Below are 16,954 nucleotides of genomic sequence, written 5' to 3'. Positions count from 1 at the left end.
CCCCCACACCCTCCTCCGGGGTCCAGCAAGGTATCATTGGGCCAATACCCTGGTTGCAGTAGATTGAGTATCCCCATCTCTCGACTCAGACCATTGTATCTCATCCAGCAAACCCATATTTCCTTTAACTTTTTGGGGCCGCCTCTACTTCTGTATATAACCCTCTCAGCTGCCATGTATAAATCCATACCTCCTTTCCATTCTAGTAATGTAGGGGTCTCTTGTGCACCCTAACAACAAGCAATATTTTGCTTGCCCACCACCAGGCCTAGGTTTCAGTGGCAGAGAGATTCCCTGTATTGCGTTTAACTCAGCGATTATTGTCTACCAATAGATCCCCATTTGTGGACACTCGCAAGCGTATGGAGAAAATTGCCAGTGACAGCCCGACAACGCAGACAGTAAGACGACTCAGAGCGTCCCATTTTGTGTAGTTTGTCATAATAGGCCCAGTGGAAAATTTTGAATGGAATGAGGCAAAGCCTCGCTTTGATTGCGACCTCCATGGGGTGAATCTGGGCCGCCTCACAGTCAATGTCCTCCATTTCCCCCAGATCTCCCTCCCATACTCCCCTTAGTTTAACCAGGTTGTCGGGCATATTGTTATTTATAGTTTTGTAGGTGGCAGAGACTGCCTTTGTTTTTAGTTCTTCCTGGAGAACTCTTCCCTCCAGTGGTGCGAACTCGGGGAGTTTAGAAGCCTCTATTCCCTCTACACTAAAGCATGGTGCAGTTGGGGGTATTTTAAAATTTGGGAGGCATGAAGCTGGAATTCTGCCTGGATGGCTGTGAATGGTTTCAGGTTGCCCTTTGCCGTGATATCTACCACCATGGAGATCCCAAACAGGTCCCAAGCCTCGAATCCCCGGAGCTTATTCAGTTCTTTAAACCAATTTCCTTTCCACAGATTGGTGGACGTAGATATTTTGTGTGCCCAGCCCAGCGTATTATTAGTTCTGTTCCATACCTCTATAGTGGCTCTAGTTGCAGGGCGTAGTCTGTGGGTCCCTTTTCCTCCATATAAATAGAGTGTGAATGATTTTTGTGTGATTCCCTTTACAGCCTATAAGTCGAGTGGTCCCGGGAGTGTGTATCCAATCATTTATGGGAGTAGGTGGGCTGCCCGATAGTAAGTCTCGATGTCTGGGTGTGCGAGTCCCCCATTATATGGGTTGTGTTGTAGACTTTAATGCAATTCTGGGCTGGCCCTTAAACCAAAGGAGTGCGCTGAGTTCAGAATCGACTACCCTGAATATTGATCAAAGGAGGGAGTGGTATGTGTTCTTCAGCCCATATAAAAATTGGGGTAGTGAGATAATTTTTTACATTGCTGCACTGCCCATTATAGTAAGTAGCAGTTCTCTCCATCTATTCGTAGCTTGCTTAAAGTTAGAGAGGACCCAATATATGTTATGGGGTTAGGGGTGAGAAAAATCTCAAAATACTGAAAACCCTCTGTAGCTATACATAGGTCTCCGGGTTTCCGTAGCCATTCCATATATTGCATTGAGCTATATATTATAGACTTGCGATAGTTAATTTTATATCCTGAGAACTGGCCATATTCCTCAAGGATTGAGAGCACAGTGGGGATTGTGATAGCTATGTTCGTGATGAACAAAAGGATATTATCCGCATATAGCAAAATTCTTTCCTCTTCCTGGTCACCTGATGTGATCCGGAAACCTGTTACTTGCGGATGTAGTCTGATCATGCAAGCTAGGGGTTCTATTACCAATGCGCATAGCAGTGGTGAGAGGGGACATCCCTGTCTGGTCCTGTAGGAGATTTGGAACTCAGGTGAAAGCCTACCGATGACCCTTACTTTTGCCTTGGTTCCGTGTATAGTAATACCAACCATTTCCTAAACTTCGGGTCAAAGCCAAATTTGGCAAGGACAGCCTAGAGGAAAGGCCAGTGCACAGCATCAAAGGCCTTCTCAGCATCTAGCACCAAAAGGGCATGTGGGGTAGTCCGGTTCCTGACAGCAATCACCCAGTATGTGTTCCCGTTCTTTCTTTTTCACCCATGCTATCCAGTTTTGTGCCCTGTTTGTGCACTGTTTTATATGCCTCCCAAAGTGTGACCCCTGAGTCAACTGTGCCCAGGTTCTCTTGAAAAAAGATTTCAGTGTCAGTCCGAAGTCCCTTTAGAATCACTTCCTTTTGTAGGTCCCATGCATTAAGCTTCCAGGTGCGCCCAGAGGTTCGGATCTATCGCCCGAGCGAAACCAGCAATGGCGAATGGTCCGAAAAGCCCCATGCCTGGTATTCAGCCTGGCTGACCACCCCTATCTCTCCACTGGGGACAAACACATAGTCCAGTCTGGAGTATACTCCGTGGGCCCCAGAGAAGTACAAATATTGTCAGGCATGAGGCTGTTGGAGTCTCCATACGTCGGTAAGCCCCAAGGGGTCTGTAAAACGGTACAGGGGGTAGTGTCTGTGTTTCCTTCTGACCCACTGGACCGATCTATACCCGTATTAATGACATTGTTGAAGTCCCACCTTATGACATGGAAGGACCTGGGAGTCTCGAGGAGGATGTCAGCTATTTTAAGGAGTGCAGGGGCTTGCAGTGGAGGCAGTGAGTATGCACAGATGATAGTTATGTTGCGTCTGCCACAGGTTCCCGTTACCTCAACCAATCTACCATCTCGGTCGATCCATTTACGTGTGCTTTCGAAGAGGGGAGATTTTTTTAAACAAAATAGCGACTCCCCTCGACCCAGATGTAAAGCTGGCATGTGCCAAAACCGTGTATTGTGCCATCCCAAGGAACTTCTATTGTGTACCAAGTAAATGTGTTGCCGGTGCTGCGTGCAAGGCCTCGAGGCGCGCCGCGCGCCGATGCTTGAGAGTTTTCTTTGACCTGAATTTGGAGCAGGCCATGCAGTTGTCCTCGTCGTGATCTGGCGAGAGACATTTATTACAAACTGGATGCACGTCGATGTGTGGGTACTTGGACCCACACACGGGGCAGCGCTTGAACGGACTCCGTTCCATGATGATGTCGTCGGTGTCTCGCTGCGAGTACAGGGCCTCGATGTCCGAAGAGTAGCAACTCCCCAGAAGTCCGACGCGAAGAGTCGGACGATGCTCGGGACCGTTCGCAACAATACCGACGCGAGTATCGAAGGCCTTTTGGCCTAAGGAAGTAAACGTTCGATTCCGACAAGGAGGCGTCGAAATCACATCCGAACCCAATGGCGGAAAAAAACAATCTGGGGATGGAGCCGATGCCCATGCGCACTGTAGTCCAGGGGAGGAGCCACCTATCTCGTGATACTTCGAAGACTCTTCCAGGACAACAATGTGCAATCATCCGGACCCAACACTAGGCGGCGATCTATGCACTAGATATGAATTTAGCAGCCCACATGCCTCGAACATGTGTTTCTTGTAACAAGACGACGTCTGGGTGAAGACGCTTTATATATATTGGGTGACCAACCTGCGTATGATTCTGTCTCTCAGGCCATTAACATTCCAGGTTAGGACTGAGACAGTTTGATCTTCTATGTGTGGGAACATGGGTGTCCTGATAGCAGAGGTGCAGCCCTGACCATGCGCCTCCTCCTCAGATTGTAGGTCTACAAGGGTAGATAAATGTCAGTCCGAGGTCCAGTGCAAACAGCATAAACAAATAGATTAACAATCCCTTTCTCCCCCCAACTGGAAAAACTGCACCCTGCCATTGTATATAAGCTTCAGCTTTGCAGGGAATAACAGCATGTATTGAATTTGTAATGACCTTAGTTTAGCTTTAGCAGAATCAAAAGTCTTTCTCTGCTTCTAGCACGTCCCTGCTATAGTCGGGGAAGATAATGATCTTATAGTTCTCTTGCTTAATTTCCCCCAATCTGCATGCCTCTCACAGGATCATGTCCCGGTCCATGAAATTAAGGATTTTTGCAATGATGGGCTTCGGAAGAGCACCAGGGGGAGGCTTAGCATTCAGCGCCCAGTGTGCCTGTTCAAGAACGAAACATGTAGAGAAGTTTTCTGGTAGAATAATGTTTTTTAGCCATTTGGTCAAGAACGCAGGCAGGTCCATTCCCTCCATGCCTTCTGGGATTCCCACGAAGTGGAGATTATTTCTGTGAGCCCTATTTTCTGTGTCGTCCATGAGCCACTGCAGGTCACCACTAGTGCTACGGACCTTCGCCACAGCTTTTTGTAGGTCTTTGACCGCGTCTTCGACCTTCAAAACCTGAGACTCCGCTTCCAGAGACGTTTCGAAGATCCTGCCTCGGCAACTTAACCTCGGAGCGCACCTCTCCGATTTTATTTTCAAGTACCTCCCTGGATGACTGAATGGCCTGGAGTATAGTAGCCGCCTACTATATGGGCTGCGTAGCTTCCTGTGGGGTGACAACTTTAGCATATTTGTCAATTTTCCCCTGCCTTCGGGGCTTTGTGTCCTTGTCTTTGGTCATTGTGGGTGAGGATCTCGCCAAACTCCAAAGTGAGCTCTGTCTCGATCTCTCAGACCATGCACCAATGTGAGAAGGGGGAGAGGAGAAGCAGAAATCACACAGTGTACCGGGGGGACAGCTATTAATCTAAGCCCCTCACCATAGGAGGGCCGTGCCTCAGGGCGCACTCCACACCCCGCACACCCCACTCGAGTCTCTTGTGGGGTCCTGCTCAGGCGATCCACCAATGCATCTAGGCTAGGCTTCTCAGGGCCAGGGCTCCCCGTCCCAGTGGACGCTGATCAGGGCATCGATCCAGAGGCGCAGGGGGAGGGAGGGCAGGTGACAGATCAGAGTCCCCTCCCCGTTGAGGCAGCAGGCGATCTAGAGAGTAGGTCCTCTGAGCACCAAGAGGCACTCCACACCCGCGGCGGGGAAGCCCAGTAGCTCCATTCCCCACCAGACCTCACTCCAGGGGGGGCGGCACTCACGGCAATGTCAGTCGGGACAAGGTTGCAGGGCAAGGATACCAAAGCGTACAAGGCCCGACGGGCCACACTCGCTCAACTCTCTCTGGTCCAGCCATCGCCAGATTTATGCGCCCGGCCAAGACAGGTGAGGCAGGATCAGAACACACACCCCCACTCCACACGGCACGCCAGGGGTCCCGCTTCCTCCGGGGTCTTCACATTGGGAATTTACAAGCCCAGTGGGGCCGGTAAGGCAAAGGCGACACAGTGGCCTGTGCCCCAGCGCCCAAAAGGCACGGCAGGATCTTACCTCCTCTAAGGCCCTTCCCCCTCCTCTAGAGCCAAGTGAGGCCTTGTACGCCGACAAGGCCTCAGCACCAAGGGGCGGCCAGGCGATGGGTCACAGGTCGCCGGGCCCTCGGCCACCGGTCACAGCACGGCAGCTCAACGGGTGGCAAGCAGGGTCTTTTGGCAGCTCCTACAGTCCGCCCGGCTCTTCAGGGCTTCATGAGCGTCCGTCCGCCATTTTTGGCCTCCGGCCGGAGAGCACACGGCACGTCTAGAAAAAAAAACATTGCACCAGTCTCTGGGGCCCAGGTCTTCCGCTCCTTATCACTGGGTTGTTACAGAATGGCCAGCATCAAAATTAGGCATTTAGAACTGGCAGAATGGTTAAGGATTAGGGCTCCCGTCGGGAGCTCTGGGAACCAGCGTCTCACTCGGTCATGTTCTTGGACATGCCCCGCTCTACTGCACTATTTTTAAAAAAAAACTGAAACTTGTATTAAATTGCTACGGATATATTTTTGCAACAAATATCCAACAACTTTTTCAAGTGTAATTTTGCACTAGATGTTTTATTTTTATCTTCAATATTCTCTTTCATATGAAAGAGCCACCCGCAATTTTGTTGGCCATGGCCATTGATGTTTTCAACTTTATCACTACCCCAAATTTGTATGTCTAATACGTACACTGCAATGACTGTCAACCAGATTTCACTACTACACCTGCTTAGTTTTCACTTGGCTTATGCCACCCTTTTCTTTTCTTGTAAGCGAAGTTGTAATGTGCACTTATATTTTCCTTTACTTTATCACAATGTACTACCAAGAACAAGTTACTTATCTTTGGTAACGTCTTATCTGGTAGATACTCCATCTAGGGGTTGTTTCTTGGTTAATGCGTAGCAGATGCAGAGCACTATCCATCCTGAGATAGTCAGTTTCTCATAGCTTTGCCTTTCTTTGCCTTAAAGTACCCAATTAAGAATTGATTGTCCACATGGAACTCTGGTGTGATACATTTCGAATGATAACATTCTTTTTTGGTCCAAGCAGTGAAGTCTGTCCTCCTCCTTGAACAGGTGAGGCAAGCAAAAAAGGCAGGCAAGGTGATATGTTGGTCCACATAAAAAGATGTCACCACTTTATGGAGAAATGCGGCACATGTTCTTAGTAACAGTTTGTCTGGGTAAAATCTTGTGTAGGGAGGGGGCACGGAAAGTCTGTGCAACTCATTTACCTTCCTGGCCTATGTTATGGACACAACGGTCAATACCACACTGATTATGAATGGTCGTGGAGGGAATAGGTGTTGAAGTTCCTTCAGAAAAAAAACGAGTCACAATAGATGACTTGATCAAAGAATGTTGGTCTGAAATGACCGACAAGTAACCTTTAACAGTGTCCAAAGCAAAGTCTTGCTACGCCACGTATGCACAACAAAAGTTCAGAAAGGGGGTTGACATTCTTGGAGGCACACCATGCCATAGATTGGCCTTAATGGCAGGGGTATACTGTCTTGGTTGAGGGACACCTGGCTGCCAGAATAACATCACAGACTTCAGGAGGTAGGTCATAACATGTTAACTGCTGCTGCTCAATCTCCAAGCATTAATGCAGAGTGCGCGCAGGTTCGGATGCTGCTGCTGCAACACAAGAATATCCTGAAGGGACAAAGGGAACACCTGATCAGACGACTGATGTTCATGGTCAGCAATTTGGGGTACCATACTCTCCTTTCCAAATCCAGAGCAACAAGTATGATTTGGGTGTGTTCATTACTGATCTTTTTGAGAACTCTGGATGAGACGATTGCATGTATTGATGCTTAAAGAACAAGTTACTTACCTTCGGTAACGCTTTTTCTGGTAGATACTATATCTGCCTGTGGATTCCTCACCTTGTGAAGAGTTTAGTCATTCAAGCTGCTTGCTCTAAGAAGAATGTAAGTGCCTTTCCCCAGGTTCCTTATGAAAAGGAGGCAAAGAAACAAGATCAGGTGGCTAAAAAGACCTTCTCCTCAGCAAGCATGGCTTTAAAGTCAACTAATGCTGAATATCCCCTTGCGTCAGCAACATTCGGAAATTCTTTTTGTAGCCTCGCGCCGACGTGGATTCGGACGTCATAGAGACACGACATCGCTCGCGACTCCGCGGACGTCACCGACGCCTATAATAGGCCCACGCCGGCGTGATGACATCAGTTCCGCCCTTTTTTCCGTGCCTTCGAGGCACACAGACGGACCAATGACAGTAGACATATACACAGCATACGAAGTACAAATATCAAGGTAACACACACACAGTGTGAAGCAAATGCAATAAAACATTTGAAATAAATAAATACTTGACAATAAAATAAATACATTACAGAAACTCTGGTAAAGAAGAGTGGACAACGGGGAGGCGGGTGGGTCAGTGAGGAATCCACAGGCAGATATAGTATCTACCAGAAAAAGCGTTACCGAAGGTAAGTAACTTGTTCTTCTGATAGATACATCTGCCGTGTGGATTCCTCACCTTGTCAATAGAGTCCCACAGCAGTTCCCACTCCCGGAGGAGGGTGTCCACTCTTCTAGACCAGGAAATCCTGGAGAACAGAGCGTGCAAAGTGACCGTCCCTCCTCACCTCGGAATCCAAGCAGTAATGCTTCGCGAAAGTGTGGAGGGAAGACCAAGTTGCCGCTCTACAAATATCCTCTACAGGAACACCTCTAGCCAATGCAGAGGTTGACGACTTAGCTCTTGTAGAATGAGCCCTTATACCCTCTGGAGGTTCCTTACCGGCCAAAGAGTAGCAGATCTTTATGCAGAGGAAAATCCATCTCGACAAAGTTCTTTTATGGACCGCTCTTCCTTTCTTGCAGCCAGCAAAACCAATGAAAAGCTGGTCATCCAAACGAAAGTCTTTAGATCTGTCCAAGTAAAAGGACACCGCCCTTTTGGGGTCCAGATGGTGCAACCTCTCCTCATCCTTAGAAGGGTGTGGGGGAGGATAGAAGGTAGGAAGGGAAATGGATTGACCAAGGTGGAAAGGAGTCACCACCTTAGGCAGAAAAGCAGCCCATTGTCCTAAGAACCATTCGATCAGCATGAATGGTCAAGAAAGGGGGCTTGTAACTAAGAGCTTGAAGCTCACTTACCCTCCTTGCCGAGGTTATTGCAACGAGGAAGACTGTTTTAAAAGTCAGAAGCCTCATAGGACATTTGTGAAGAGGCTCAAAGGGAGCACCCATCAGAAAGGTCAAAACAAGATTTAAGTCCCACTGAGGCACAATAAAAGGAGTAGGAGGGAACTTATTTGTGAGGCCCTTCAAAAACCTTAAAACTACAGGAGATTTAAAAAGAGATGACTGGTCAGGCAAACAAAGAAATGCCGACAGCGCTGAAAGATAGCCCTTCACTGTGGCAACAGCAAGCCCCTGTTGCGCCAGAGAAAGAGCAAACTGAAGAACATCAGACAAATGGGCTCTCAAAGGGTCAATAGATTTTTCCCCACACCACGTGACAAATTTCGACCATCTATAAGAATAGATAGACTTAGTGGAGTCACGCCTGGCCGACAAGATGACATCCACCACGTCAGGCGGGAGAGAAAAGGAATTCAGGTTACCCCGTTCAATCTCCAGGCATGAAGGTGTAATGTCTGGAGGTGGGGGTGTAGAACCTGCCCCTCCATCTGAGAGAGGAGGTCTGCCCTGAGAGGGAGACGGAGCGGCGGGTGAGAGGAGAGGTGGAGAAGATCTGTATACCACACCCTTCTTGGCCAGTCCGGGGCGACCAATATGACTTGGGCCCGGTCTTGGCGAATCTTCCTCAGAACCCGAGGAATCAAGGGTATGGGAGGAAACGCGTAAAGGAGTTGATCTCTCCAACTCAACTGAAACGCGTCCCCCAAGGCTACTTGCATCGGAAAATGGAGACTGCAGAATGACAGGCAGTGAGCATTCTCGCGAGTGGCGAACAGGTCCACCCGAGGAGTCCCCCACGTCCGAAAGATGTGACGAACCACCTCCGGGTGAAGCCTCCACTCGTGGTGGGCAGAGAACTGCCGACTGAGACTGTCTGCACGAATGTTCAGAACTCCGGCCAGATGATTTGTCATCAGACAAATCTGATGGTCCTGAACCCAGGACCAGAGACGCAGAGCCTCTCTGCAGAGACACTGTGACCCCACTCCTCCCTGTTTGTTGATGTACCACATCGCGGTCGTGTTGTCCGTCAGGACCTGGACCGAACGATCGGGAAGGGAGGAAGGCCTTGAGCGCCAAACGTATCGCCCGCAATTCTAGAAGGTTGATGTGAAGCAACCTTTCCTCTGGAGACCAAAGACCCTTGACCTCCAGATCCCCCAGATGAGCACCCCACCCTAGAGTGGATGCATCCGTTATCACTGTGGCCACCGGAGGAGGCAACTGAAAAGGCTTCCCTTGAGACAGGTTGCCTTCCACGCCCCACCAAGACAGATCCGCCGCAGCTTCTCTGGAGATCCTCACTGACTCCCTGAGATCTCCGTTGTGCTGATACCACTGCCTGCGGAGGCACCACTGGAGCGCCCTCATGTGCCAGCGTGCATAGTTTAACAACAGAATGCATGAAGCCATCAGACCGAGCAGGCGAAGGACCTTCAGGACCGGAACGACCGCTCCAATGTAAAATAAAGGAATCATTTCCTGTATGTCGCGAATCCTTTGAGGAGGAGGGAATGCACGACATACAGTTGTGTCCAGTACAGCACCTATGAACAGGTTGCGCTGGAAGGGCACCAGGTGAGACTTGGGTACATTTATCGAAAAACCCAACCTGTACAACAACCGGGTTGTCTCTCGCAGATGATGGAGCACTATCTCTGACGACTCTGCTTTGATCAGCCAGTCGTCCAAATAAGGGAATACAGGAATCCCTGACCTTCTGGGATGCGCCGCCACCACTGCCATCACCTTGGTGAAGACTCGAGGCGCAGTAGTAAGCCCAAACGGAAGGACCGCAAACTGATAGTGTTGTGATCCCACCGTAAAACGGAGATACTTCCTGTGCGACTTCAGGATGGGGATGTGAAAGTACGCATCCTGCAAGTCGAGCGACACCATCCAATCTTCTTCCAGCAGTGCCTGAAGAACCTGAGCAAGGGTGAGCATCTTGAATTTCTCTTGCTTCAGATAAAAATTCAAGATCCTGAGATCCAGGATTGGACGAAGCCTGCCATCCTTTTTGGGAATCAGGAAATACCGGGAGTAGCATCCCTGACCCCTTTCCTGCTCTGGGACCACCTCTATCGCACCTTTTCTTAATAGAGTTTGAACTTCCTCCTGTAGGAGTAACAGATGTTCCTCTGAGCAATATCCCTGGCAAGGAGGGTAATTGGGAGGGAATTCCCGAAAGGGAAGGGCATACCCATTTTCTATGAGATTGAGAACCCAAAGATCTGATGTAACCGATTCCCAATCTCGTAGAAAGTGGGTAAGCCGACCCCTCACCGGACCCACATGATCCTGAATGGCGGATCTAGGGCTGCTTTTCTGAAGCAGGGGGATTAGAGGAAGTGGAAGAGGAAGAGGCCTGACGTCCACGAGGACGTGATCTTTGCTTTCCTCTGTACGACCTGTGCAAGGAATTTTGTTGCTGCTGCTGTTGTTGTTGTTGTTGCTGCTGACCTTGTCGGTAATTCCGAAAGGAAGAGCAACCAAAACCCCTGAATCTCTTGTTGGTCGAAGAGCTCCTTATCTGAAGACCTAAAGATTTAGCAGTTGCCCTACTGTCTTTAAATCTCTCAAGGGCTGCATCAGCTTTCTTCCCAAAGAGGCCAGACCCATCAAAAGGAAGATCCGATAAGGTCGCCTGAACATCCGCTGAAAAGTCTGAGGATTTCAGCCAAGCTGCTCTTCTAGTGGCGACAGCAGTACCCATGATACGCGCCACAGAGTCTGCAGTGTCCAAAACACTTTGAATAACCTGGCGAGCTGCTGCTTGCGCATCTGAGATCACCTCTCAAAATCTTTTCTGTTGGCATCAGGAACTTTAGGAGTTAGAACCCGCAAAGAATCCATAAGGGCATGTACATATCTCCCCATCAGACAAATGGCATTAGTTGACTTCAAAGCCATGCTTGCCGAGGAGAAGGTCTTTTTAGCCACCTGATCTTGTTTCTTTGCCTCCTTTTCATAAGGAACCTGGGGAAAGGCACTTACATTCTTCTTAGAGCAAGCAGCTTGAATGACTAAACTCTTCACAAGGTGAGGAATCCACACGGCAGATGTATCTATCAGAATCATGGTTTTCAAATTATTGTTTATGAACTTTAAATAAAGAAAAGAAACAGATATTTCCAATATAAAATAAGCATCTGTGTTACTGAATTTGATTTTCGACTTTGCATTGAGTGTATTTTTGGAGGTGGGTTGTTCTATTTCTTCATTGTAACCCCGTTGGATTATCTGGAATAGGCACTTGTCTGAGGTTATAGACTGCCAGTGGGGCAAGTGATGGCGGATCCTGCCACCCACTGAGAACCTGTGGTGGTATGAGGGCAAACTAATGGGATGGGGATGTTGTTGTGATTGTGAGGGGGTTGGGTGTTGGAGTAGGTCGACCTCTGACTGGTGGTCCCACTTAGTATGTGGGAACCACGTCCATGGCCACGAAAAAGCTGAGAAGCCTGTTGGCCTTGGTGGGAAAGGACGTGGAGGTCGCCCTTACTGTAATCACAGAAGGGGCAAAAGGCAGAATGGGGCTAGAAGCGGACCTGGCAGTAACCCAGCTGTCCTTAAAGACCCTAGCATTTAGTCTGCTTTTTTCTAAAGGTGTGGGAGCCATCGAAGGGCATCTCTATACGGGAAGCTTGGACATCACCAGAAAAGTCAGTGGTTCACAACTAGGCATGGTGTCTTAATACCAGCAGTGATGAAGCAATCACTCTGCCTAGCGAGTTTGTTGTGTCCAGTCCATAGCGGACAGTGAATTTTGCCGGTCTCTGCCATCTGAAATTCCCTGTGACAGTATATCTTGGGCCTCCTCCGAGACCATGGGCAGCATGTGCACAACCAAATTTAAACTGTGTGGGTGAAGTGGACCAAAACGCATCGGTGTACACTCACCGCAGCTCTAGGCTGACAGAAGAGAACATCCTTTTGAGAAAGGTATCCTGCCTTTCGGATTCCCTATCCGGAGAAGTGTTAGGGAACGCGCCAGGCTGACTTTTTAGGAGGAGGCTTGGCCCACCAAGCTCTCAGGGTGTGGGAAGCTGGGTGAGGAAACTGGGATCCCTAGGAATTGGGCGATGGCAGAGGACAATTCACCTGTGCACAGGGGTCCCTGTGCAGGTCTTAAATCAGGCCCCAAGCAGGGCATTCTTAAGTGCTTCATTGAAGTGGAGAAGCGTGGCTCAGTGGTTAGAGGCGGCAGACCCGGAAGCTGAGATCAGCCGTGGACCAGGGTTCGATTCCCCGCCTTGGCGGGTCTCGGGCTCAAAAATTCCACGGACTCGACAATTCTCGCTCCGGTGCCTACTCGACTCACGGGGTCACACTCTGCGACTCTGGGCAATAGCTTGCTTAATCTCCACTACGGCCCCTCGAGGCGGGTTGCCTGGCTTTCACCTTGTGAATACCCTGCCGGGGTATCTCACAGGGGAATACCAGGACGGGTTCCCTAAGCAAGCGCCTTGAGACCCCTGGGTGATTCGTGCGCTATATAAATCGAAATCGAAATCGAATGGGGGAGAGGGTCAGAGGAGGAAACTCCCAGCAGACTAACCTCTATCAAGACGTTGACTGCCACCAAGGGCAGCTGAAAGTCCAGGATCTCAATTGCCATGTGCACCGCCACTGAAAAAGAGGCCCTTACCTCTGTAACCACGGCCGATAGCCAGTGTCTGGTGAGGTGGCCAAGCCACCGACATCTGCCAGTTCCTCGTATCAGTTGTCCTTGGGCTCATCCAGGGAGATTAAGGTAGCCATAAGGGTCCTGGGACCCTTCCCAATAGTCTCCCTCTTCAGCCCTATCAAGGGGAAAAAGGCCCTGGCTCCGACTCGGTGTACATAGCTTCAGGCTACACTGGATTTGGCGTCAAGACAGCATCTATCTGGCCCTGTATTGAAATCAGGTATGAAGATGGGGTTGGCACTGGGAATGGCAGAGCTTGCAGAGCTTGGCAAGCCATGAGGCTAGCATTATGCATGTTCAAGGTTTTATAAAGCGCAGGGTGAAACATGGTCTATATGTCCAAAGTAGAATTTCCTAAATGTATCTGTGTTAGACCAATCCACTGCCTGCATAATTTCATCCAACCTGACATAAATGTTTTACTTGCCATGGCACCCCTTACCAAATGCACTGCAAACTTAAGACATATCAATGATTCCTTCATAGCAGATCTCACCCTTCTCGCAATTGTTACATTCAAAATTGCATGAAAAGGTTTAACATACAAGATCAATAACTGATCCACAGCAGCACTTCTATTCTCCAGGATTTGACATTCCTACTCTTTAATGCATTTAACAACACATAATTAAGTTATTTTAAAAATGTTTAACAGTACTCCTGCTGGCTGATCAAATGCATTTGTCACTTCCCAGGCCCCCAGATCTGACACTCTAACGGATATTAAACACAGCAAAGTTGATAATTTCCAGGACAACTCTCTTATACCCAGATACTTATTACTAGGCCAGTCCTGAAATAATTTCAGTACCAAATCTAAAATCGCAGAGAGACTGATACTTAGGTTTAGGAACCCTTCTCATCCTTATCCCTTTCATCACTCTACAAATTAAAGGACTGCTTTCCACTAAGATACCTTGAATCAACGAATGTTCTGCCTCTACTGCTGAACAATAGCAATTAACTATTCGTTAAGTCATTTCTTTGTCAAACAAGTGTACAAAAAAACTCATATAATTTCAAAATAAAAGATGCTGACAATTTAGGAGAAAAACATGAACTGAAATGTGTCAGTGTACAGGAAAATCTTAGAATTGAAGACTACAAAATGAAATGTGACAGAACAACATGGAAAGTGACATCAAGAACAAAATGTTGTTGCTACTTTCAACAATCCATGACAACTTTATAAGTGTGTTTGAGTATACTATGATTGAGTAATTGTGCAGTACAGTTAAGAATTTGGAGGGAGAATGGTACCAATCAATGAAAAGCATGGATTAAACACAGACAAGTCACAGGAGATTAGAAAACTGATGCTATAGTAATCGAGTTCACTGATGAAAAGGAGATTACTGGGCAACTACATGTAGTAAGTACATAAAAAGGTACCACAGAGTAATTGTAGTTTTACTCTGTACGTTATGGAGTGCCATACAAAAATAAATTCACAGAACGCTATTCTTGATTTAACAACTTACACATTCTGAAGATTGCCTGCTGCGTGACTGTTGTTGACCAGGAAGAATAACTGGCTGTGGATTCATAAGGCTTTGCAACAACTGAGTTACTGAAATGAATAAAAGAAAAACAAGAGAGTCATTAGAAGTAAAAGAAGAAAGTACCTTATGTGTAACTGACAAATCTATCAAAGAACTTGTTTGCCAATTTCAACACAAAAAAACAAAAAATAGCTGTTCTAGCCATTTACAAATAAATGTAAATAACAAAATGTACAGTTCCAGTTGAGTGGACAGAGCGGTATTGCAGGCTTAGGCTAAATTTAAGGTTCACCATATGACGTTTCTGCTCCCTTGACACCTGACCAGAGCAGAGAATCTAAGATGGCTGCCAGGTAGCACTTACATCAGTGCAGCTCTACTATGCTGCAAGCTATGCGCCCAATAATAGCAGTATCTGTGACCATCCTTGGATCTAATTACTATTGGCAGCTGAGAGTTGAAACGTTGCTCTCAAACTGCTGACTGTGGCCTGCAACCAATGAAAGTGCCTTCTTGTTTTGGTTGCAGCACTAGGTCAATGAACATTCATTAAAAGCCACAAAATGTAGTGTGGGAGGAGTATATCAAGGGGAGGGGCATATCCATGGTCTGCCAATACATGGTTGCAGCAGGCACAATTACCACTGTGCATACTGCATGTAAGCTGAGCTCTGAGCTGTTAATGAAAAAGAGGGAGTGCAGGTTGGGGACTGGCGATCCTTGCTGATGGTGGGCAGGGAACAAAAAGAAAATCACAGGAAGGTCGCACACCAGAGCAGAAGGCAGCTACTGCAGCTGACATCATCATAGGTGGATGTTGCTTTTAGCAAAGCAGATGGGCTAAGACAGCTGAACACCCCTGCTGACACATGTACAGCAGTGGAGCCACACTGACCAAGCACTGGATTACATTTCTGAAGAGTGAGCATGCAGAGACCAGCTTAACATTACTAAAAGCTTCAATGGCTGGACTGTCTATCTGTAGTACAGGCTGGACAGGAAACGTAATTCCCCTCTTCCCCCCAACAAATAATGCTACTTTAAAATTTTACCTATACGAACCCAATGAACAAGTTACTTACCTTCGGTAACAATATATCTGTAAGAAACATTAGTTAGTGATAGCTTCCTTACCTTTGAATTACCCCAGGCGTCAGACTGGATCTGGAAAGTTTTCGTCAGAAGGACCCCAGCGCATCGGAAGGTGGAGTTGTGCAGCTCCGTGTCCGTCGTTGGCGTCGTGGTCGCCGAGTTGACGTCGCAGCAGCTACTTAGCCGCCTCCCTCGCGCGCTGACATCAGTTCTGTACACGACTTTCAACGCCAGGAATGCAGAGCCATGCAAGATACTGACCACTGGTGCATTGAAACTAGGGCACAGAAAGGGATGACCTTAACACTAGAAATCAGTGCGCAGAACAAGGAGGATAGGTGGGGCGGTGAGGAATCTATCACTAACTAATGCTTCTTACAGATATATCGTAACCGAAGGTAAGTAACTTGTTCATCCGAAAGAAACAAGTAGTGATTGATTCCTTACCTTAGAATACATACCACAGCAATACCAACCCCGGTGGTGGGTCTGCGAACCAAGATCACACCAGGAAGTCCCGGAGAACAGAACGGCCAAAGAAGCCGGCTCTCTGGACTTGGCTGTCCAGGCAACAATGCTTAGTAAAAGTGTGCAACGAGGCCCACGTAGCTGCCTGACAGATGTCTTGTATGGGGACACCACGTCCCAATGCCGTAGTGGCAGCTGTCGCCCTGGTGGAATGTGCATGCAGCCCCACTGGAGGATCCTTTTTTACCAGAGAATAACAGGCTTTTATACACAAGACGACCCATCAGGAGATAGTCCACTGTGTATGGCCTGACCTTTACAGGGCGCCTACGTAGCCAGCAAAGAACTGGTCATCCACAAGGAACTGTTGTGTGCGATTCAGGTGGAATGAGAGCGCACGTTTTGGGTCCAGATGGTGGAGCCTCTCTTACTCTCTGGAAGGATGCAGAAATAAGGTGGGCAAAGTGATGGTCTGCCTGATGTGAAAGGCAGTGACAACCTTTGGCAGAAAGGATGGACGTGTTCTGAGAACAACCTTGTCCGGATGGACTCACAGAAAAGGAGGTTTAGAAATAAGAGTCTGGAGCTCACTCACTCTCCTAGCGGAGGTGATGGCAACCAGGAAAGAAGTCTTCAGAGTTAACAAACGAAGTTATGAAGAGACTCAAAGGGAGTGCACATCAAGAATGTAAGAAGCAGGTTCAAGTCCCACTGTCGCATTACAAAGGAAATAGGAGGGAAAAGATGAGTAATGCCTTTGAGGAATATATTTACAAAAGGGGACTTGAAAAGAGAGGGCTGATCAGGAAGCCTGAGAAAGGCTGAAATAGCAGAAAGGTAG

The 16,954-nt window shown here is 48.0% G+C and overlaps 1 protein-coding gene across 2 annotated transcripts in view; it reads right to left on the bottom strand.

The window, feature by feature from the left end:
• Nucleotides 1–16,954, bottom strand: part of TUT4 (terminal uridylyl transferase 4) — a 1,200,849-nt gene that overhangs the window by 127,909 nt on the left and 1,055,986 nt on the right. For both annotated transcript variants that reach the window (XM_078670586.1, XM_078670594.1), the window contains exon 29: nucleotides 14,533–14,621. In XM_078670586.1, the coding sequence (XP_078526712.1) occupies nucleotides 14,533–14,621 (89 nt within the window). The remainder of the gene's footprint in view (nucleotides 1–14,532; nucleotides 14,622–16,954) is intronic.

This window comes from Lissotriton helveticus, chromosome 1_2 (genome assembly GCF_964261635.1).
Source record: "Lissotriton helveticus chromosome 1_2, aLisHel1.1, whole genome shotgun sequence".
Classification (NCBI taxonomy): Eukaryota; Metazoa; Chordata; class Amphibia; order Caudata; family Salamandridae; genus Lissotriton; species Lissotriton helveticus.
This window is presented reverse-complemented; position numbering and strand designations above follow the sequence as displayed.